Here is a 23,322-nt window from a genome sequence, read left to right as displayed (position 1 = left end):
TTTGCTGCGTATTGAGGAAGTGCCAGGCGTTTGTTGCCATTAATGGATCTTTTTTTATTATAAAGTACCTGAAAATATACGTTCATTTGTCTGTTAGTTAGTCAGCTGTCAGGATTTTGTTTACTTTCTCACCCAATGGTTTGTTTGTTTTAGGCCTGAAAGGCTCGAGGTGAAAAAAATAGATAAAAAATGATTACATCTTTGAGCCTTGCCTTTTATTCTAAAGTCCACCCCCGCCTGTGTGCTGCCAGTGTAAAGCTCACTGCTGTGTGTGGGTTCAATGAGAAGGCTGCTGCTGCTGCTGCTGCTGCTGCTGCTGGCAGCCTGAGCTCACACTGTGCTGCAGGTGAGACTCAAACACAGATTTCCGGAGATACTTTGAAAGGAAACATCCACAGTAAGTAACACGGTCATTAGTCTCACTTCCGTCTTTTACAGAGATAATTTGGCAACTGACGCCACTTGTTTCTTGGTCCTGGTTCTTCTTGACAAATATTTGCTCAAGAGAGCTGTTTTGCAACTAAGGCATGTGCAAACACCTTAAGTGAAGTTTTTATTGGACTAAAATACACTTGAAATAGACTATTTTTGTTTGAAGAATAATTTAAGATAACCTACCTAAATGTGATAAGAGAAAATTTTTTCCCCCCTAAGTTACTAAATGTGAGAAATTGTTCAATGAAGGACTAGTGAAATATTTGTACCTTTATTTTAGCATTAGGAATTTAAGTGTGTGTAGCATACTTTACATTTTTTGCAAACCCTAATGCAGTGCCAATGCATTCAGTTTAACCAATTTAATCACATCTTAACATGACACTTCCTGAATTTCATGTTCACGGAAATCAGACCCACAAAATGCAACAGTTTGCTCTACTTTATGTTGTTCAGTATCAGTGCAGGTCAGGACCAGCACATAGCATATGACTCACAGTACAGGCATCAATCTGCTGATAAGAAGGTTAGTTTTTTGCTCTTTTTTTTGCAAAAACATATATGTGGAATCTGCTGCCTCAACCGTCATTGTGCTCAAAGATAATAAACAAATATATGCAAAAACGTAGTGGACATGCAAATGAAGATTGTGCAGAAAGTGGCTTTACCTCCTAGTTTCTATGTTATAAATATTATTTGAAGTTGATGATAAAAACCCCTTTAGGGTAAAACTTTATAAAAGTGTCTAGAGATGTGTTAAACATACCCATAGGCCCCGGGACTACAGTTAGCCATGCATGTTACTGTAGTGTGTGAGGGATTTAGCAATGGACTCTGTAACTCATTACAATTTACAAGCATACTATAAAAGTGAGCAAGTGATTTCAGCTTTTTCTCTCTTCTTTTCTCTTTATCTACAGAATCTGTAAACCCCCATTTCTTATTTATACTGTCTTGCATTTTAATCATAACATGTTCAAGATTATGGCCCATTTCCCATTTTGCCCTATCATCATCGTACAAAGATAAGCCCAACCCTGACTCTAACTGACTAACACATCAGTAGAATAGAATATGAAACGGGCATAGGGTGATCCTTGTGTCGTACCATTCTCTTCTTCCCTCTTTTCAGATGCACTCTTCCTCTTTCTGACTTGAGTTCTGATAAAAATGTATTATTCACACATCAAATAATCTCCATCTTCTTTAACTCAATCAAAACACTCTTTCTCATAAGCCTTTTCTATGTTAAAAAAAAATGACTGCGACCAAATTAGGTTAGGCCTGTGCCTTTCTAACTTCTCTTTCCAGACATAAAGACTAACTAAACCTGTTTTTACTAAAGTGCCAATAAGGGAGGAATTTTTTTAAATGCCCTACTTAGCTGTCAAGCTCCTGCAGCCGTTAAGACATGCCCAGTCTATACTATAAAATCTATCTATGCCAGGGGCCACCAACCTTTCTGAAACTGTGAGCTACTTCGTAAGTACTGTATAGTCCGAAGGGCTACCAGGTAGAAAAGCACTTATTAAATGCCATATGTTCACTTGAATTTTAGGGAAAGGTAATAAGGAAGGCTATAGCAGTAACGTTAAAAAGGTAGGGAATGTTTGAGTTTCAACATGCAACACTTTATTTCTCCTAATTTATGCAAGTGTTTTATTTTCATTACATTTCATAGAAAATTATCATCTTCCTTTTTTCCAAGCCACTAACAAACAACTTTGAACTAATTGTATAACATAACAATATTGTAAAATGTAACAAATATGTCAGATTTTACAAAAATCCACCTTGCGTTTATTTTTAAAATATATCATATTATATATAACACACCACAACCCATACACCAAATCTGGAAGACTTCAAAACATTTGTCACAATGTTTCAGTGAAAATAAACATTTATTAACAGTATTTAACTTTATTAACTACAAACTGCATCTCTCATATGCATTTATCTTTGTGAGTTTGAATCCAAGAAAGTAAATTGGATTTTAGATGGAGCTCATTGGTGAGTAGAGCTCCTGAAGGAACCTCACATGGTCCATGAGGGCTACCTGGTGCCCACGGGCACCGTGTTGGTGACCCCTGATCTATGCTAACTACCTAGGTGCTAGTTTTTATAAGGCAGTGGCTATCCGTACGGTTGCCGTATCAATATACTGACATTCTATCCGTACGCAGCGCCCCTATTTGGCCAGTTTAGCTCACGAGATATGTCAGTCATTGGTCAGTTTAGGTCATGTGACTAAGACTAAATCTTACCCAAAACCTAACCCTAACCCCCAAAAATTGTTGCGATATTGGGTTATAACCTAACCCTAACTCTAAACCTAAGGCTAAATCTAACCCTAACCCTAACCCAAAGACGCTACGTACGTGTACTTCGCTAGCACCGGGGGTTGTCCGTACAGCGACCGTACAAATAGGCCAGTTTATGGCAGGAGAGCACAGATGAAGATCCCAGGTGAAGCAGTGTAGAAAATCCTTGGGAAGCTGGAGCTGAGGTGCAGTGGCTGGCAGTGAGGTGCAGGAGTTTGAGAAGCTCTGGAAGGAAAGAGAAAGATATACCGGTTAGTTGAGGTATGCTCGATGGCTAGAGAGAGAGACAACAGGAAATACTACTCAGGTAGACAAACCTGTTGCAGGTCATCAGCGCTGATTCCAGACAGGTGTGTTGCATATTTTACCTGAGCTGTCGTGTTTCCTTAGTGGGGTAAGTTGATATTATTTACTTCATAGCTCTCCAATATTTCCTCCTTTTATTTGATAGTGGTTTCTCACACTTTTTACTGATGGTGCTTGAACTGTTTAATTTAGCAAATACTTGTGCAAGCATTGTTGCTTTTTGGGTGTCGGCGTCATGCCAAAGTATTTATACACCCGACAGAATCTGTAACCCCTGCAGCGTGAGTGTGCACGAAGGGCGGAGCTACAATTCCGTGTTTGGACCCGTTGGACCCCTTTAGCTATCAGTTTAGCTTATTATTAAAACTAAATGTGGATTGTTAAGATCATGCTTTGATTGTCAAAGATGGATTATTATTTATGGTTTCTTTTTTAACATACAATAATTAAACGTTATTTTCAGAACATCTCATTTCAACTTAATCTAAATCTAACAACAAAACCATGTACGTAAGCAGAGAGACAAAACTGATATTATCCAGACTGTAAGATAAAAAGACGGTTTGAGCAAAATACACAAAATCTAAATTGTTAACAAATAAAAATAATGATATTTTAAATATTAAACTTAATACACATTAAACAACTCATATATACCTAAAAAAAAATCAAATAAAGCAGACACAATAGACCCCTAAATGATATAATATTAATAATAATAATAATAATAATAATAATAATAATAATAATAATAATAATAATAATAATAATAATAACATTTCGACCTAAATAAATAACTTACTGAACTTACTGCAGCACAATAGATGTTGCTGTAACTCACTTTCCTTTCCACAGGGTATCTTATCTTTAGACATTGGTGTATTTTTTTTAATTCATCCTCTGTTGATCATCATAAATTCATAGCATTTATTCAGAAATGCTCAACACAGACAAATGGTGATACAAAACTGTCGACCAGAACATGTTATCAGGGGGATACAAATTATTTCAGCCTGCCTCACTGTGCCTGCCAGAAAATGTATGTAAGTTAATCACAGCCTATAATTTGAGTCAAAAAAGTGGATTTCAGTCTGGCAGTGTGTTTAAATGCTCACAGTGCATGTGTTGATTTTACTGTATCTAGTACCCAGAGAGTATCTATCCAATGTTTAGCTCGCAGGCTGATCGCCTAGCAATATTACACTTCAATAGAAAAAGGAGAAGACTATGACATTGTCAAGCACTTAACTTGAGCAACACGTAATGTATAGAACAGCAAATTGCATTTATTTAGGTAGAAATGTTATTATTATTACAAATATATATCATTTAGGGATTTATTGTGTCTGCTTTATTTGACTCATTAGGTGTATATGAGTTGTTAAATGTGTATTAAGTTTACTATTTAAAATATAATTATTTTTATTTGTTAACAATTTAGATTCATGTATTTTGCTCAAACTGTCTTTTTAGTGTTAATCTTACTGTCTGGATTATGTCAGTTTTGTCTTTCTGCTTACGCACGTGGTTTTGTTGTGAGATTTAGATTAAGTAGAAATGAGATGTTCTGGGGTAAGTACTTTGGCACAGTGTCATGCTCCGGTGGTTTATAGAACAGACACAATTCATTGTTCTCTTCCACCACACGTGCACATTTTAGCTTCTCTTCCTGTTTAGCAATAGATTTGTCACGAGTGAACTTTTATGTTTCTGTAGCTCTTTTACAGTTTTGCTTTCCTAAGTCATTTTTTTTTGTATTCACTAAGTTTGCCAAAGCCATGTCCTCTCTACTGGGCTGTCAGTTTTGCTGCCCACATCTAACTTTTTATTCACCTTTTCCTATGATATTTCTTTCATGCTCAAAAATGTCCCTTACCCAAAAGTGACTAAGTATACTTAAGTAAAGTTTAAGTATATTTTGCTGATGACACTTTTAGGTACCAAGTATACTTAAAAATGTACTATTTCAATACTTCTTGGTAGGGGTGCACCGAGTGCAATTTTCTGGCCGATCACTGATTTTTTTAAAAGCCTGACTTGCTGATTCTGATTTGGGCCGATATTCATACACCTTGAATATTCCAATCTTATTTTATTGTAAAACATTGAACAATACCAGGGAAACGATACAAACGTGTTGTTTTGACTGCACATGAGGTAGTTATCTCAAATATAAATTAAAAGTTTAGAACATTGCTGTCCAAAATACTAAATTACATCACTTCCTTTAGTCTTTTATTCTTCACATTTTAAAAACAAATTAAACGTGTCCAACGGGTCCAATTGCTGACCTGTTTTCAGCTCTTTGCCAAAAATCAAGTGTACAGCAGTATTTTGTTTTACAAATAAAGAAAATCACAGGGTTTGGGGTTGATGATAAAATTATAATCTACAGGACCAACTAACAAAACATTTTTAACCACCAATAAAGTGTCCTAAGTTTTAGGTTTTCCTTGTCGAGCAAAAATAAAAAATGTTGAAATGCAGCAGCTTTGCGGATATTTAAATGTGAAAAAAGATAAAAGCGCCTAAAGGTCAAATTATTCTACAAAAACAGTAAAGTGTGTCATGTGTAACATTTTCATACGTCAAACTCCGTTAGCTTAGCTTTAGCATTAGCTTGATTTCTAGCTTCAAATGCTGCGTACTCAATGGTGTGGTGGTTTATTATGATGAATAAGGTAACGTTATGTTTGCAGCTCCACCAGGACTTGTTTCCACGTTACAAGGATAACAAATTGCAATCCTTTGCTCTCTTTTTTTGTGTATTACAGCCAACATGCTAAGCTAACCGTGCCTCCGTGACTGTTGTTGTTATTCTGTGTAGCAGAGGCATGCGCATGCAGGCACATGCACACATGCTGGTGGGCGTGTCTGTCAATCATCTCACAGCAAAAGAGGACAGTGGCTGACTTTATGACCGACTTTATGACCTTTGCGGAGGTAGAAAAGATTGGTTTCATATGCAAGGATCGGCTGATCACCGATCCCCCAAAATAAGGGAAATCGGCATCGATCGATTGGTGCATCCTTACGTCTTGGGACTAAATTGGCCCAATTTTAGTTTACCAAAAGCTTTATTTCATACTGCAAGTAAACTTATAGATATATTAATACTATACTTGAATCAGTATAATAGAATCTAACCCACTTTCATTTATATGAATACTTTTTATTATAATATACACTGCAATATACTTTTGACTTTATTTCACGTAGACTTAACTATCATACTAATAGACCTGTGCTTTTTGGGTTTTTTTTTACTAAAGGTAAAAAATCACATACAAAAAAGCTGAATATACTTAAAGGTAATTTAAATACTTGTACTAAGTATATCAAAAGCTTGAAGTCAAGTGTGAAGTAAATATACTTGTATATACTAAAGTGATGCACTTTTAAGTGTATCTCTGATAAGTACATAAAATGTAAACTGAAAGTATACTTTTTAATTGTTAGTTTAAAACAAGTATACTCTAAACACACTTAAATAGACTTCTTTTTTGTAAGGGTTTATGGCACCTTTCACAATTATCTTAATTTTTTCATCTTTTGTTTAAACTTTAACCTGATTCATACAAATTAAGACAGATTATATAAGCTTTTTGTCAATGTAACTTTTTCTTTCTCTGGTTGGTTTTCACTTTTCTTACTTTTTTCCTCTCCTCTTTGTCCGTGGACTTTCTTAACCTCTTCAGCATAGCTTACATTGTTTGCAGTTTTTAACTTCCTCTACTTCCAACGCCCTCCACCTAACCTTCCTAAACCTAGAGCGTGGCTGTTTTAATTATGAATGCTGGCTAAATTCCAAACCTGTTTAAACATGTCTCTTCGTGTGTCTTGGTTCACCCAACCCTGGTAATGTGATGCAGGGTTAGTGTATTGTAAAAGCACCATTAACACTAGAAGTCCCACAGAGGTGTCAAATGAACTTTTTACCTATAAAACCCAGAGAGGTGTCATTTGACCCAAAGAGAACACAAAAATTATTTATTTTTAATGACAGTGTGGTGTGAGAAATGTGCAAAAGAACAACTGTGATTTGTTTTCAATGGTTTTTATTTGTGTAAAAAAAAAAAAATAATGATAATAACAAAGCAACTGTGCACATATTTAGAAGAATCTCCTTCATCCTCTTATTGAGACTCGTGACATACTTGGCACTGCCACGGTATCTCTCTCCTACATTTGCCACATGTGTATTTGTGGCAATGAACACATCGCACAGTTGCGCGATTGCTCTTGCAGCAATGGTTGATCTGACACTTAGCCCTTTTCCCAGGGCCAGGTGTAGGCGGTTGTTGTTGGCGCAGTTGCTCTTTGAGTGCCTTCTTTTCACTCACATGAGAGTTAGCCAACTCTCTTGCTAGCTGAACCAGGAAGTCCACCCGTCTCTCCTGCACCCCGGTGCATGCTTGATAAAGCAGATGTGCATTGAGTGCCGCCATGTCGATCATGTTGTAGAACACGGCGACTGGCCATCGCCGTGTTCCTGTGCGCACACTGTACTCCCGCACCATCTGGTCCATCACATCCACTCCGCACTTTGTGGTGTTGTATTGGGTGATGGTGTTTGGCTTCCTTTTGATGGTTTCCTCAGTCTCAACCACGCTGTGCATGCTGCTGAGAATGTAGACGGTCTTTTTTCGTTTGGGCGCATACACCGTCAGCGTGGCACCAGTGGTGGAAAACACCTATAAAAGAAGAAATTGTTGTTATTATAGCGGTTTTAAACACAATGACACACTCAGAGGTGTTGATGGAATAAAAAGACCAACAACATACCTGAGTGGTGAATTCCTTGTGGTCCATCTTTCTAGTTGACTGAGGAATTTCCCGGCGAATCTTGTTGACTGTCCCGAGGATGGTGGTTTTCCGGCTGAGCAGTCGTCGTGCAAGTGTCAGTGATGTAAAGAAATTGTCCGTGGTGACAGTCCTGCCTTTGTCCATAAATGGTTCCATCAGCTTCATCACCACACTCTCAGAAAGTCTCTCCTCACTGGGACGACTGGGGTCCTTTCCAAGATATGGGAGGACATTGCAGATGTACTTTGTTTTCAAATCACAAGCCACCCAAAACTTTATGCCAAATTTGTCGGGTTTTGTTGCAATGTACTGCAGGAAACAGCAGCGAGTCTTCGATGGGAAAAGCTGTTCATCAATTGTGATGTGTCGACCAGGGTTGTAGCATGTGATGCAGTTGGTAACAAACGATCCCCACACATCCGAAATTGCAGCAAACTTATCTGTCTGCACTCGCTCACTGCGCGTAAACATGTCATCAAATCGTAGGTGACGCATGATGTCTTGGAAACGGTTTCGTGACATAATTCCAGTGATAAGTGGGTTTCCCAGGCATGCTGACCAGCTGTCACGCAGAGATGGAACCTTGGTCACCCCCCTCAAAATAATAACAGAAATAAATGCCATTAGTTCATGGAGGATCATGAACCAGTCCGTCTGCTCCGTTTGCCGTGCATGCTGAATAGTCCATTCTTGAATGGGACGGAGCATGCCAACAGTAATGTAACAGAGGAAGCTCTGAAGGCGACTCCTGATTCTTCTTCTGGCCTTTGCTGTTGGCTCTCCATCTGCAGCGTACGGTTCCATTGGAGTGAAACGGAGAATTGTACCCACATGTTCTTCATGCCACACTGTGCCCTCTTTCGCCGTCTCTGTGGGCTCACTCTCCAACCGAGCTCTCTTTTCCAGATGTGGAGCAGTCTCGTCATCTGCAATGTGAACAAATTCAAATTATTCTTTTCTTCGGTTATAAATAAAAATAAAGTCAGGAAATGAAAATAGGATGTTTGGGAAATCTAACCTGAAGACAGCTCAGAGTCCGAATCCAAATTTGGCTGAAGGTTTATGTCCTCTCCATCTGAGTCACAAGGGTTTGCGTTGTTCAGGATCAATTCCAACGCTTCTTGAGTGGTAAATCTTCTCTGCATTTTGAGTAGAATAAGTGTGGAGTGTCAGCAGGTGGAAGCAGCCAGCTATTTATTCCCCACAGCACAAAAGGCTGCATGACAACAGGGTATTCCAGGGGTGTCCAATTCCGGTCCTCGAGGGCCACTAATCAGCACACCTTATTCAAATGATCATCCAGCTCTGCAGAAGCCTGATAATCATTTGAATCAGGTGTGTTGGAAGAGGTGACTCTGTTTCTTTCAATGTTTGTAGTCTGTGTTTGTTCTCCCCCAGCATCAAGCAGAACGAGTTAATAAACGGGGCATTGTGACTTTAGCTTCCAGGGCACTTCCCCCTAACATTCCAGACTTCCATTGTTAGAGTCAGGCTCTCCCCCCTGCTGATTTCTCAGGTGATTCATTTACAAATGAATAGATGCAAATTGTAGCCATCAGAGTCGTCAGTTTGGTCCTAGAGTTCATTTGACCCTGCTCTGGGACTTCTGGGGGGATATAGAAATCCCTGGGACTTCTAGTGTTAATCTGTCTAATAAAATAAATCTTGTGGTTTTCTCAAAACTGCCTTGATTGTTTCGGCAACATGGTGAACTGCAAAAGAAAGCACCAGGAAGTATTCCAGAAAGTGGTTTATGTTCAAACAAGAAATCCTGTGTTTCCAACTGGCTCCGCCCACTTGAACACCAGTCAGTTATGGATTGTCCGTTCATTCCAAATCCGATCAATGTTGAGGCTCAGATAATTAGAATGCTCTACTTTTTTTTAAAAAATGATGTCATTTTAAAGGAATACACATATACACTCTACTCAGAAGTAAGCAGGATGCTACTTTGAGTTGTCTACGTGGGTTGGAATCTAGCTTGGAGAAGTTGATTGCCCAGCACTTGGGTCAAGGCCACCATATTAGATTTACTGCTGAGAGACAAACTAAAGGCTGCATGGAAAAATTGTGCTGCCGGCCAAAAAACAAATCCCTATTTACATTCGGCTCCCTCACAGTCAGCCGTCAAGGCTAGGTTATCTATTCACCACGATGTTGTGTTGACTGAAGCTCCGTCCCCCCACACCACCACCTTTGTTTCTGAACTCTAATCTACCAAGGTCATCTCATGTCATCTACGCCTGGGCTGAATCAGTACAGAATAAAGTGAAAGGGATCACGTTTTACCTTCTTGACCCCCATCCCCTCTCCCTCCCCACTGCAATCCTCCACCTGTCGAGTTCCCTTCTCCCTGACCACTGTTTGTGCCGAGGTTTTTTTCCCAAATCAAGCACAGTGTTGGATCTGCCTATTTCGCTCTTCTTGCCTCATATTTTTCCCACTTCTCTTTTAAGATAAGTCTTAGTGGCAACCCACAGTTCTCTTCGCTCCTGTCCCCCCATGTTATACTGTATGATTGTGGATGTGTGATTGTCTTTTTTCATGTTTCTTGGACGGGGTTGTAACTGAAATGCTAATTTCCCCTTGTGGGACGCATTAAGGACTTATCTTTATTATTATTTTTCAATATGATACAACAATTTAACAAGTCAAATCAAAATCCAATTGTGGTGAGATGATGACTTAAATATGCATTACATTTCTGAATGATGTTTTTATATTTCATTTTAGCTGCCGCCAAGGGTGCTTTTCTCCTGTCGGATTGACCCTAAATGAACAACATTTTTAACCATTTATTGGAACATATTTGATAGGATCTTACGTATGATTAACACCTTGGCAGCTTTGACAGTGTTACTTTTTCCTCTTGTGAGTAACTCAAGTTTACATACTCAGAGAGTTGATTAACCCACTTCATACGAGCTGTAATGGAACCGGTTACTCAGAATTTTCCCGTTTATTATCTCAGAGTTTATGGATAGACTTAGAGTTTGTTGAACCACCTTTCTGGAACACCTCCAGGTCTAAAGGGATAACAAGAGAAGTGAAACTGTGATATAGAAACACCAGTGGACCCGTGACAGGGAAGAATTGAAATTATTTTAGACCACTGCATTTATTTAGAAACAAGAAAGAAGAAGGGATACCGTCTCCCCTCTAGGTTTGACTCAACCTTAGGGCAAAGCCATCTTCATCCAAACTGGAGCTCTGAGGTCAATGGCCAGGAGATTGTAGTCAGTGCCTCCAGCCTCTTTATCTTAAAAAATCTTAAGACCTATAGTATATTAAGATTTACAAATCTAATCTTTTTTTTAATATTTGATATAACGATAATAAGCCAGTTTTTACAGGAAGCAGTAAGAGTGGAGGAGATGATGTAGTTGAATGCTTGTGTAAACAGCCGGGATTTTAACTGTGTTTTGACAGGTTTAGTGAGTAAGACGGATGTTTGGAGGGAGAAAGAGGGATTATATAATGAATTTTCTCTTTCTTTCTCTACCGCGTATTATTGAAAGGGAGATTTTTGGTCATGTCGTTGATGATTTTAAATGATTTTACTGATTATTTTAAATGATGTTCTTATGAATTTTATTTTATATATATATATATATATATATATTATTCTCTAGTCTAAAGAGTGGTGCTGGCAGTCGCTTGCAGGTAAGATCATCAGACTAAAACATTTAGATTTAATGCAAAAAGGAGTCCAATACTCCTCAAAGCATTTTCTGAGAGCAGACATCGTTTCCATGGAAAGAAATTCTCAGATGAAATTTTGCCAATGGTTTATGTTTCCAATTCACCAATATTGTTATTTTTTATTTTTTTGGTATGGTGAGTGTCGCAAAGATGGATTCTTATACATTTTAAGCTGTTGAATGTTTTCTGTTGCACTTTCTGATCATTTAAAGCACATTGAGTTGCCTTGTGTATAAAATGCGCTATACAAATAAATTTGCCTTACCTTTCTTGATTGGCCCTCGAGCCATTTCATTGTCTCTTGTGTTGACATTGCTGTAATTTTCCTTTTCTAGAGATGCATAGAGCCGGGAGGAAAATTTTTGGATTGATTTTGGTCTTTGGAATTTTGCTGGCCTGCATATTTCACTCTTGGAGCCCTGGAACAAGCAAACCAGTAGACGTGCGTGCAAGACTGAGCAATCCCATCAAGAAGCTTCTGATCAGGAGCACTGGCGCTAATAACTCTGTTGAAAAGATTCCATATAACATAAAGGAGGATGTTGCAAGGTTTGTAATTTATCAATCAAAGCGTTTTGTCAAAATCTGATCAAAATGTATATTTTTCATTCTCATCTGCTCACACTGTGTTGATTCTGCTGCAGTCGCTTGGATCAACCAACATGCGTGTGTCACGCGGACGAGAAAAAAATTCAGCTACCGTTCTCCAACTTGCTCTTCCCACGTGTTTGGGCTCACAACCTTGATCAGGCTTTCTTAGAGTTTCAATCTGACCCTGAAGGCGTAAAGCATCACAGAGCTCAAGAGTACAGCAAGTTTCAGCAGAGGTAAAAAAAAAAAAAATCCAATCAGTGACATACGTTTAACATCCCTGTGTTGAAAGAGTGAAAGAGACATAGGATAGGAGTGTTTGAATGATTACTGTATGTTAAGGTTATCAGAGAGATGTGAGAAGTAATGACCGGCCTTTGACACTAGCGGTTTGGTGATGGAAAAAAAAATCAGCAGCTTGTTTGGTCAAATGTCGTTCAAACAGCTAACCTAACACATTAAGAGCGTGACATTACTTTGAACTGACAGCAGAATGTATTGAAAAGCTTCAATTAAATAAGCCTGTGTGTTGATGCTGCTGTCCTTGACCTTTGTCACAATTGGAGGTTCTTTTAACCTTTAGGAGCACATGTTGTGCAACGTAAAATCATATTAAATGAACACAACCTTGGGAGGAAAAAGCTTTACTTTGATTATTATAGTATTATCTGAGCCCCTAAATACTCATATGAGTAAGTTACACAGAATCCATGCTGGTTTTGTTCAGAACTGATGTTGAAAATGTGCATATTATATTAACTTGGTGAAAATTTGCTCCTTGTGGTCAATAAATCTGATTGGTTACAAGTTTTGGTGCAACACCGGCATCACTTCCAGGTAACTTACTTTATGTATTTACGCGCTCAAGACGTAGAACTTTAGCGTGAGCATTTAAAACTCATCAAATAAGAAAACAAATATTCTTACATCAGGGGTTCTGTACAAGCTTCATATTAAAATGAATTATTAAATATAATAAAATTATTTTTTCATTCCTGTTCCTACAGGAAAATAAACTTTAACTTCAGGCAAGTCATAGGAAATCATGTAGAAAGTATTATAATATGTTTCTTTTGGTCTAAGAATTTGAATCATACAAGTGTTTGTTCTATTTGTCTCTGTAATGTGGTTAATGTATTTGCAAAGGTCCTACAGTGCTGCGGATGTGCTTTTGGTAGCTGAGGCCATGAGTCCTCTTCAGTATCCCACTCAGGGAGTGAAAGTACAACCTTTGAAAACCATCCTCATTCCAGGTAACACCAACATTCTTTCATTAACGCCCCATGTTTTATAGCTTTACACAATAATATTTAGTATATATATGTATCGTCTTTTTAAAGGTTTGGGTCTCAAAGAGGAAGCAAAACCAGATCATACAGTAATAACTTTTTTAATGCATTGCAGTTTTAATGCATTGCAGTTTTCACACCTTACAAATTACCCCAAATTCTTTGGGGTGTTTTTCTTCCCAAAAATGTGAAATAGGTTTTTTTGAAGGCAACACTCGGAGTGTTTGATGTTGCTGCGACAGTGAGCAGAGTCACTCTCACAGGAGCAGGAAAGCAGCACATGATACTGTCAAGTCCTTCTCTGTCTGCACTGAACAGGCAGCTGCAGTTCGTCACCTACACCAACACCGTGTTTCATCCAAAGACGGCTGATACAGGTGCAGTTTTATTATTCAAACTTATTGAAAGGTATAGTAGCTTGAAAAAGGGATCATTTAACGTATTTAATTTGCTGTAAAATACATTCATGTCAAAAATCCTTTAGTAAAAAGACTAAAAAGTGATGCAAACCTAATTAAAACACATAGATGATCAATTCAAGCAGAGTCCTGGCACTGTAGCTAAGGTGCGTTCCCACTGAACCCGACTTCAGTGACTATCGTTGCTTAAATCGCCTGTGGTGCGCTTTTTGCCCACTTCATTACTTCATCTACCCTGCCAATTTCAAAGCCCTTTCCCATCTCAAATTTCATTTTCACATAAAACATATCTGATCCACATTTTCAGCACTATACTTGTTGTACAAAATCCAGAAACATTTTATTTAATATTTTTGCTATCCCGGTTAAAAGGTGCACAGGCGCATACAGCCACAATGACTCTTTCACTATAGAGGTGTAAAGAGTACTGATATATCCTTCTTAAGAAGTACTTTTACTTGATTTAAATTGTACTCAAGTACAAGTGAGTCATACATAAAATACTCAAGTACAAGTAAAAAGTAGCTCAATTATATAGTACTCTAGTAAATGAAAGCAACTGGTAACTACTTAAAGTTACTAGCTTTCATTCCCTCATGTTTATTTTTGGTAATAAATCTTGCCACGGTTCCCTTGCATACAGTAAACATCTCATGTATAAACTTAAAAAGCAATGAAGAAATCTTGCACGATTGGAACTTAATTTTTATTCCACAAAGGCATCTGTATAAAATAAAAGGTTTGTCAAAATGTACAACTTTTTTTTTTTTTTTTTTTACTGAAAATAACACAAAATTCAACACAAATGAATTGAATTCAAAAGGTTCTGTTATATAGTGTAGCTAAATTTATGAACTCTAAAACTGAGAAAATAACTGGCATCCAATGCTGTTTTGTCATGGTGCATTACGTTTCATCTGATTGGTCGGCTATGGTGTGATACATTCGATTGTTGTCTGTTCATTTCATTTTTTTTTTTGTCGTTTCACAATTTCCGTTGATCATTTTAAAACAAAAAATAATAATGTTGAGAATTCTACCATGTTGCTCAAATGGCGGCATCTGGTGGTCAACATTGGTACATCTCCCAAGGAGGGATAATTGCTGACAGGTGTGTGGAGAACACAGGTGTACCTGCAGCTGCATTGGGAGCTCACTCAACCCCAGGCACGGCGCCAGGATTTTCTCTCTCTCTTGGTGCGAAGGGGGTGCAGGATTGATATGTGGGGTTTCTTAAAATGTATATGTTTTAATACTATTACTTTTATAAGGAGTATCTCATTTTCTCTTCAATGAAAGAAACTGTGCAACACAGCATGTTAGATATAAATGTAGTTTTAACTAAATTTGGTCAAAGAATATTTCACAAATTAGTTTAGCATAATGCAAGTGACCACAAGGCAATGGCAATGAAAAAAGTTAACGTGCAAAAGTGACCTATTCAACACCTGACAGTTACTCTTGCGCCTGCCAATAATCAGACAATAAATCCAAAATGCAAAACTTACTCATCCTAGTTGCTTTATATAGTAGGAGAATGATGTGTCTGTTGTTGTTTCTGCGTGTTTGGACAGGCAGGAAAGATTGCTGAGTCGAGGGTATAGCTTTCAGTTTCTCAGGCATGTTTTAACGCCGCATGCAGGAAAAACTGCTCACATGAAGCGCGGGGTGACGGGCAGCGTGAAAAAAATGCTTAAAAGTTTGTAGAGGCTCCCTGGGAGATGGGCTCTTGGTCTTCCCTTCTTTTCTTAATTCCAAAATGATTCATTGCATTGGACTGCTAGTGAACCCTAAAATGATGCGCGAAAAAGACTCCTCCGCGCACGCGCACACACACACACACACACACATTGTAGTTTCCCATTGAATGGGGTACAAGTAGGGATTGGATTGGAACAGAACGGCTACTCTGAAACTTTTTAACATTGTTGAACTCAATAAATTAATAATAACATTTTTAAACATTAAATAACTGGGGCCACACAAATTCTTGACGTGGCTACAGCACCGCCTAGCCCCAGTGTAGCACCGTCCCTGCTCAACTTAGTCCAGCAGTCAAGCATAGCTTCTCCCTCTTTCTTCCATCTTCACTGTGGATTATCGATATCGAATCTCAATCTAGGTTTTGAATACTGCAATAACGCAACCTCAAGAGGCGAGGTTTTTTTCTTCTGTCTCTGGCGTTTGAGTGACGTTCACCAATCAGAATGGTGGTGCCTAGCGATCTCAGGTTCAGCTGGAACAGATAAAAGGTCTGAGTTTCCATAAAGCAGATCCTAATGTGTTTATACAGACGCTTTGTGATTCCTGCAGAAGGCGCTGTCCACATAAAACCAAATATTTCTGAAAGTAGATGAATGTGTTTTGTCCTAATGTGGGGCAATGTAATGTATTAAATGTATTAAATACAAAAATTGCTAATCAAATCGAAAAATTACTGATTCAGAAATATACTCAAAAAAGTACAAATACTCATAAAAGCAACTCAATTACAGTAACGTGAGTACTTACAATCCATTAGTTTCACCTTTGCTCTTTCCTCCATGTTTGTCCAGTGACGTAGGGAGAAACTCATTGCCAGTTGAATTTTGCGACACGTCACTCGAAAGTCAATTCAAAAACTTAAAATTGAGTTTTGTAATTGAGTTGCTGTAATTGTGTGAGTCGTGTCGCTTGCAGGGAGTTCACTTGACATTGCGTCATTTACATTGATTTTGAATGTAATCTACAGTCGCCAGAATAGCTGGAGTCGCATTCGGTGTTAAGCCACCTTAGACATACTGTATGTGTTCTCATCCCAAAACCTTTACTGTGTTTATCTCCATCTGCAGTTGAGTTTGCAACCAAAGGTCACACATCTTTTTTCATCATCAACGTTGGACATAAAATGATTCCAAAACTTCACAACTCTGGACCCCAACAAGGTCTGTGAGATTTCTTTGTAATCTGTAGATAGTTACTGTGTCTAAATACCTCCCGTCTCTTCTTAGAGTACAATATCACTGCTCTGGTTACCATCGCCACAAAAACCTTCCTGCGCTATGACAAGCTCAAAGATCTTATTGACAGTGTCCGTCAGTTCTACCCTACTGTCACCATCGTGATAGCTGATGATAACGAACACCCCCAGCCTGTGACTGGACCCTACATTGAACATTACATCATGCCATTTGGAAAGGTGGTCCTAAAACTTGTATATATGCATTCTCTAATCCTTTTTCTAAATGTTTTCTTTTTCTTTCCCTTAGGGTTGGTTTGCAGGGAGAAACCTGGCAGTTTCTCAAGTGACCACCAAGTATGTGCTGTGGGTGGATGATGATTTCATCTTCACCTCCAACACAAAGTTGGAGAAGATGGTTGACATTTTAGAGAAGACAACTCTGGATCTGGTAGGATGTCATTTTTAGAAGGCAGTACAACACAGAGCTTGATGAACCGTCAGGTTAGACCCGAATCTGTTCTTTATAGGAGCACAGAGTCAAAATCATCACCGCTACAGTGACTTCAATGCTCACTGAGGGCTGTGATTGGAGGAAACCCTCCTCCCTCCTCTTATAGGAGGGGCGGGGCCAACAGTGAAAGTGATGACGCAAGGAAAATTAAATTGTAATAGCCGGCATTCAACCCTTAGTGGCCAGTGACTCGGACATTATACAACTAATGTGCAAAATTAAAATGCTTTTACTAAAATGTCAAGAGTGGGATTAGGATTAATAAACAGCACTACTTAATATCCAAATACATATGTATTCAGCAGAAAAAAGTGGGTTTGGGATTTAGTTACTCAGTAAGTAACAGGGTGTGTAGGAATATTTTAGTATATGTTTTTATATCATTATATTGGATAAGATGCATACGCCCATTACTGAATGGAGTCTACAGCAGAAGAGTTATGGTTTCTCTGGTGGTTAAGAGAAGTACTCAGATTCTGGTAGTGGCCACTGGTTATTGACCGGCTACATTGTGTTAAGTATATAAAGTTAGGTGGAGGGTCTTTGTTACAGTATAAAGCATTATTAATGGTTCAGCATATCAAGGCCTTCATGACTGCACTCACAAAAAATGCTGATGTTTCCCCAAAACATTCACAGAATCCTTCTTGTATCTGATTCCCTGAGAAAGGAACCACATTAACATTCATAGATTTATCTTTCTTCTTTCTTGGTTATTGGGTATTACAACCAACTTGAATAGGTGTATATCGCCACCTATTGTACATGTATTATTTAATTACTTTAAAGCTCTTCTCTTCCACATTCTATTATGAGATATACACTCAATGGCCCTCATCAATCAATTGTTTGTACGTTGATCTAAACATATGACGTGCGTTTGACGAAATACACGCAAACATCAGTATTTGCAAATAGGCAAGAACGTTCAGTCATTGGTACACTGGGATTGGTCAAATAGGAATATTTCATAAATCACACGTTGGTCCTGTCGTACGACACAATGTGCACTCAGATTTGCACCTGTTTTCACCTAAGGTTGATAAATGTGTTCCATTGTGCTTTTACAGTATATACTGTGACCATAGGTTTATCAATGGAATGTGCATTATTTTCCTTGGTGACTCTAAGGTTGGTGGCGCAGTGAGAGAGGTGACTGGCTACACTGCAACCTTTCGTCACACCATTTCCGTGGAGGAAGGAGGCGATGATGGCGACTGTTTAAACATCAGGCTAGGATATCACCATGTAATCAAGGATTATCCCAACTGTGTGGTGGCTGATGCTGTCATCAACTTCTTCATGGTTCGCACAGACAAAGTCCAACAGATCGGCTTTGACCCCCGCCTGGCACGGAAAGGCCATTTGGGTCAGTCATTAATTACTCACCACTGATTGTCTGAAGAACAAATCAGAAAAACCTAAATGTTCTTTTCTCTTTGATGATACAGAGTTTTTTATTGATGCTTTGGGATCCCTCCACATTGGCTCCTGCAGTGATGTCATTGTAAGTCACGCCTCAAAGATCCAACTTCCCTGGACTAAAACAGACATGCAGAAGAACTACGAGAAATTCCGCTACACATCTTCCAAAACAGACAGCAACATATTTAACGAGATCTTCTACTTCAAGAACAGATTTAAGTGTATGACCAGTAATTAAAACTGAGACTCTAACTTATGAAGTAAAATTGGCCTTGTTGTTTACAGATTAGAATGCTTTGTTCTGAATGTTTGTGTGACATCATGTGTTTAAAAACTGGCACTTCCTAAAAAATACTTAAAAAGGGATTTAAATAGATCAGCAGACATGTTTGAATAGTAGGGACATGGTGAACAAATTACAAGTTTGTTCAAAAAAAACATAATTTGATCTACAATAATGATGACACATGATAAAACTAAACATACTCTAGTTAGGGTCGCATATGACCATAATATGGCAAGTGAGCATTCATCATAGATTTAGCAAATAAAGAGTGACCGGTCTGGATTATCCAACCATCCATTTTCCACCCTCTTTTTTAGGACTGTGGGGCCAATCTGTTCTATTTAACATTAAATGACCATAAATGTCTCCTCAAACATATTGTTTTTATTTATTGTAAAAAATAAATTAAGAAAAGAAAAATTTGTCGACTTATTTATAAATATTTGAATGAGCAATGTGCAGGTGAAACTTGTGTTTCAATTATTGTAAGCAGGCCTTATACATCAATACAGCAATATAGCAAATAATTAATGGAAATATCCATTCATATTGCTTTCAAACATTTGAGATGAAAATGTGAACCGGCACGCAACTTTGCACTAGTGTGCTTAAAGAACAAGTACACCCCTGCCTTCTGCTGACCAGACACTCGGAGGGAAATTCAAAAAATGCCTTGATTATGAGAGTTACTGCTGCAGCAGTAAGACACGCCCACTCTGGCTACCCACAGTGCTGTGCACAGGAAAAGATGGTAATACCAGGGCCGGTGTATAGAATAAACCCACCATGAAAGTTTCCTACAGTAGACAATGGGCACGCGTACCTGGCAAACTGCGCATGCGTGTCCGTCATGTTGAAAAAAGGTCAGGGTTAGGGTCAGGTTTCCGGTTAGGGTCAGAATAACGGTTTATCATAATAGGAAAATATAAGGTAGCAAAAACTGTACGTATACGTGTAAATATTTACTACGCTATTAGTGCGCATGCGCCTGTAGGTCTGCTCTCTCCCACCGTCTCACACTCACAGCGATAAACACACACATCCGCGCACACGCAGAGACAGACTTGATTAGACCAGAATCTTGTCTTTATAAAAGTGAAAAACATCACCGCAGGGACACAGGCACCATTACACTTCACAGGGCTGTGATTGGAGGAAACCCTCCTCCCTTCTCTCAGCTTTTATAGGAGGGGCGGGACCAACAGTGAAAGTGATGACGCAGGGGAACCTTAAAGAATCTGTTTCAGCCTATGGCAAAATTCAGTTGTAATAGCCGGTGTTCAACCCTTCGTGGCCATATAACAAACATTTCACAGCTAAATACGCAAAATTAAAATACTTTTATGAGAATGTAAAGAGTAGGACTAGGATCAATCAACAGCACTACTTAATACCCAAATACATAAGGTATTCAGCAGAAAAAAGTTGGTTTGGTGTGTAGTTACTTTTTAATAACATCAGGGATTTAAAATGTTGTCATTGTTAAGGTAAAGTTTTTATAAATCTGTGCTTTTTATATTTTTTTTAAATCTGTTTATTGAGATAGTTTTCCTTTGTGAAGTACCTCCAACTAAAAACTGGAGAAAATAAAGGTTTCCAAACAGCAAACAAAGTCTGGTCATTTCAACACAAACAAATGGGAATATAAGGAGGAGGGACACAATGTGATGGCAAAGTCAACAAAAGATGGAATGATATTAAAAGCAGACAAAAAGGTCAAATATATGTTTCTATTATTTATTTCATTTAAAAATGTATATCGCAATCTACATCGTAGTGTTTAGTATCGGGATATATTGTATTGTGACATGGAAATCGTGAATCGTATCTTATCGTCAGATACATGGCAATGCACAGCACACCCCCAGTGCCCATTCCCATTGGGTTAACCCTGTCATGGCCCTGACACCCCACCCCCCGGTTGCTTTCCCGAGCTGATGGGCTAAAGTACATAAGTACCCCACACGAAGAGAGGGTTGAGTTAACTAGTTCTCCTGTCAGAGGGAGGCTCTCTGTCATAGGAAACACTAGCCCAAGTGCATTTAAAGCAGTAAAGGTTAGTAGTTCTGTTGTGGTTTTAGTGATTTAATGCTGGCTTCCTTATCAGAGTTTTTTAAAACACCCAGCGCAGGGTTCATCAACTCATGTAAGAAAGAGGACCTAAAGAAAATAGCTGACCACTATAGCATTCTTGTTACTGGTAATAGCTGTAAAAGGGACATTGGAAAAACCGTTTTCCATCCATCCATCTTCTCCCGCTTAGCCGTTTCCGGGTCGCGGGGGCAGCATCCTCAGTAGGGAGGCCCAGACTTCCCTCTCCCCGGCCACTTCCTCCAGCTCTTCCGGGGGGACCCCGAGACGTTCCCAGGCCAGCCGAGAGACATAGTCTCTCCAGCGTGTCCTGGGTCTTCCCCGGGGGCCTCCTTCCGGAGGGACGTGCCCTGAACGCCTCACTAGGGAGGCGTTCAGGGGGCATCCTAATTAGGTGCCCGAGCCACCTCATCTGGCTCTTCTCGATGCGGAGGAGCAGCGACTCTACTTTGAGCCCCTCCCGAATGACTGAGCTTCTCACCCTATCTCTAAGGGAGAGCCCAGCCACCCTACGGAGGAAACTCATTTCGGCCGCTTGTACCCGTGATCTTGTTCTTTCGGTCATGACCCAAAGTTCATGACCATAGGTGAGGGTTGGAACGTAGACCGACCTGTAAATCGAGAGCTTTGCTTTTTGGCTCAGCTCCCTCTTTACAATGACGGACTGGTGCAGACTCTGCATCACTGCAGACGCCGCACGTTTTGTTGTTGTTTAATCAGGGTGTGTTACCAGAAGGGGAAGTTGATGTACAGCCAGGCCCGGCTTCGACATATCGCAACAAATTTGAAATAGAAAGTACTCAAGCTCACAAGCCCAGGAAAATATATCCTCGGAGAATCATTCTGTTGAATGTATAGAAATGAATAAAGCCACATTTGTTGTTGAGGGAATTCTTCTCGAAGGGAAGCTTTTGGAGTAAAAATGATACACTTTGTCTTGATACATGCTTTGATCAGTTTCTCACTGATATCATCAGATGTACTGTTGGATGGAACGCAAACCAGGATTTTGTTTTTTAGCTTGAGTTCACAAAATCTGGTAACTGACCAATAACCCCCCTGTAAAGGCAACTAAGACATGTCTGTTTATTGTTTGTTGAATGAGGAAGCAGAAATATGTGACAATATGTTAAATGTTCATATTTGAGGCACAATTTCAAAAAGATGTTCATGTAGTTAACTTACTTCAACAAAGGTTCTCTGTTTCCTTTAGTTTTTACCTCAGCCTGTGTGATCATATGAATTTGTTAACTTGAATTCAATTGCTTTGAAGATATTTAGGTCTAAAGACATTTAAAAACAGAGGGCTATGTATATAATACATATTACTACCAGCTTTTTGCTTTAAAAAATCATTTTACTCCTTATTCATCAAAAATAAAAACAATAGACACAAGGTAGCATCTTTAGTGTAAATAATTGGGAATAAAAACAGCTGGAAGCACAGAGATACTCAGAGGTAGGAGTGATTTATAAACTGTGATTTACTGTATTTTAAACAAAAGATATAAAACAAAGGCATGTATTTTTTATTTTTTAAACACATGCCTTTTTTTAGGCTATAAAGCTAATTTTTGCCTTCATATTTTTTTTTTTCCGTTAGCCACAATGAATGAATGAATTAGTTTTCAGTATAATTACTGGGATCAGAGGATTGTAACAATATCACTTAATATTTTGCTCTAGATATTTTATTTTCAAACTCATTTCAATTGGCCTCCTATGATGATTTTTCCTAACATGAAATTGCAGGAATGTCACTTTTTTATTTGTTTTAAGAAATAAGGTATTAGCACGAGGCACGAGTTTTTTTTTTTTTTTTTTAGCACGAGTCCTTTGATCCTGTCCAGGTCTTCGTGACGCAGCTTCCGGCCACGTGTACATCCTCACTATGACCACAGGAGGGAGACTCTAAACCACAAACACGTTGTGTTTTTAAAGATGGAGAAAAATCACCAACTACTAACTTTACACAAATCCGAAATACTGCAAACTCTATAACTACAACTCCAAACATATTTGCTAACTTTGCTACAAAATTAGCTCAATTATGATCAATTTATTATCTTTTTGAGTCCTGTATGATCATGTTTAAATATATAAATGAATTGTTGACTAAAAAAAATAATATTGACATTATTGGTTTTGTAAATTTGTCTTACAAAATCTATTATAACCACTTGGGAATTTGAGATG

General features: G+C 38.5%; 1 protein-coding gene across 1 annotated transcript; it reads left to right on the top strand.

Moving 5' to 3' along the window:
• The first annotated feature begins 277 nt into the window (after nt 1-277).
• b4galnt1a (beta-1,4-N-acetyl-galactosaminyl transferase 1a) lies at nt 278-19,586 on the top strand. Its single transcript, XM_028453350.1, has 11 exons — nt 278-346; nt 11,909-12,122; nt 12,218-12,400; nt 13,311-13,417; nt 13,505-13,542; nt 13,650-13,830; nt 16,704-16,796; nt 16,863-17,050; nt 17,121-17,261; nt 18,456-18,693; nt 18,776-19,586. The coding sequence occupies exons 2-11, from the start codon at nt 11,911-11,913 to the stop codon at nt 18,985-18,987; spliced, it is 1,593 nt and encodes a 530-aa protein (XP_028309151.1). The 5' UTR covers nt 278-346; nt 11,909-11,910; the 3' UTR covers nt 18,988-19,586.
• The last annotated feature ends 3,736 nt before the right edge of the window (nt 19,587-23,322 follow it).

The sequence above is a fragment of the Gouania willdenowi genome, chromosome 7 (genome assembly GCF_900634775.1).
Source record: "Gouania willdenowi chromosome 7, fGouWil2.1, whole genome shotgun sequence".
NCBI classification, from domain to species: domain Eukaryota; kingdom Metazoa; phylum Chordata; class Actinopteri; order Blenniiformes; family Gobiesocidae; genus Gouania; species Gouania willdenowi.
This window is presented reverse-complemented; position numbering and strand designations above follow the sequence as displayed.

What these genes read in the sequence shown, in the direction of transcription:
- b4galnt1a (XM_028453350.1), top strand. Translation starts at nt 11,911, where the DNA reads ATGCATAGAGCCGGGAGGAAAATTTTTGGATTGATTTTGGTCTTTGGA. An exon ending in ATAAAGGAGGATGTTGCAAG is followed by an intron (nt 12,123 to 12,217) that starts GTTTGTAATTTA and finishes ATTCTGCTGCAG; the next exon opens with TCGCTTGGATCAACCAACAT. An exon ending in AGAAGACAACTCTGGATCTG is followed by an intron (nt 17,262 to 18,455) that starts GTAGGATGTCAT and finishes GGTGACTCTAAG; the next exon opens with GTTGGTGGCGCAGTGAGAGA.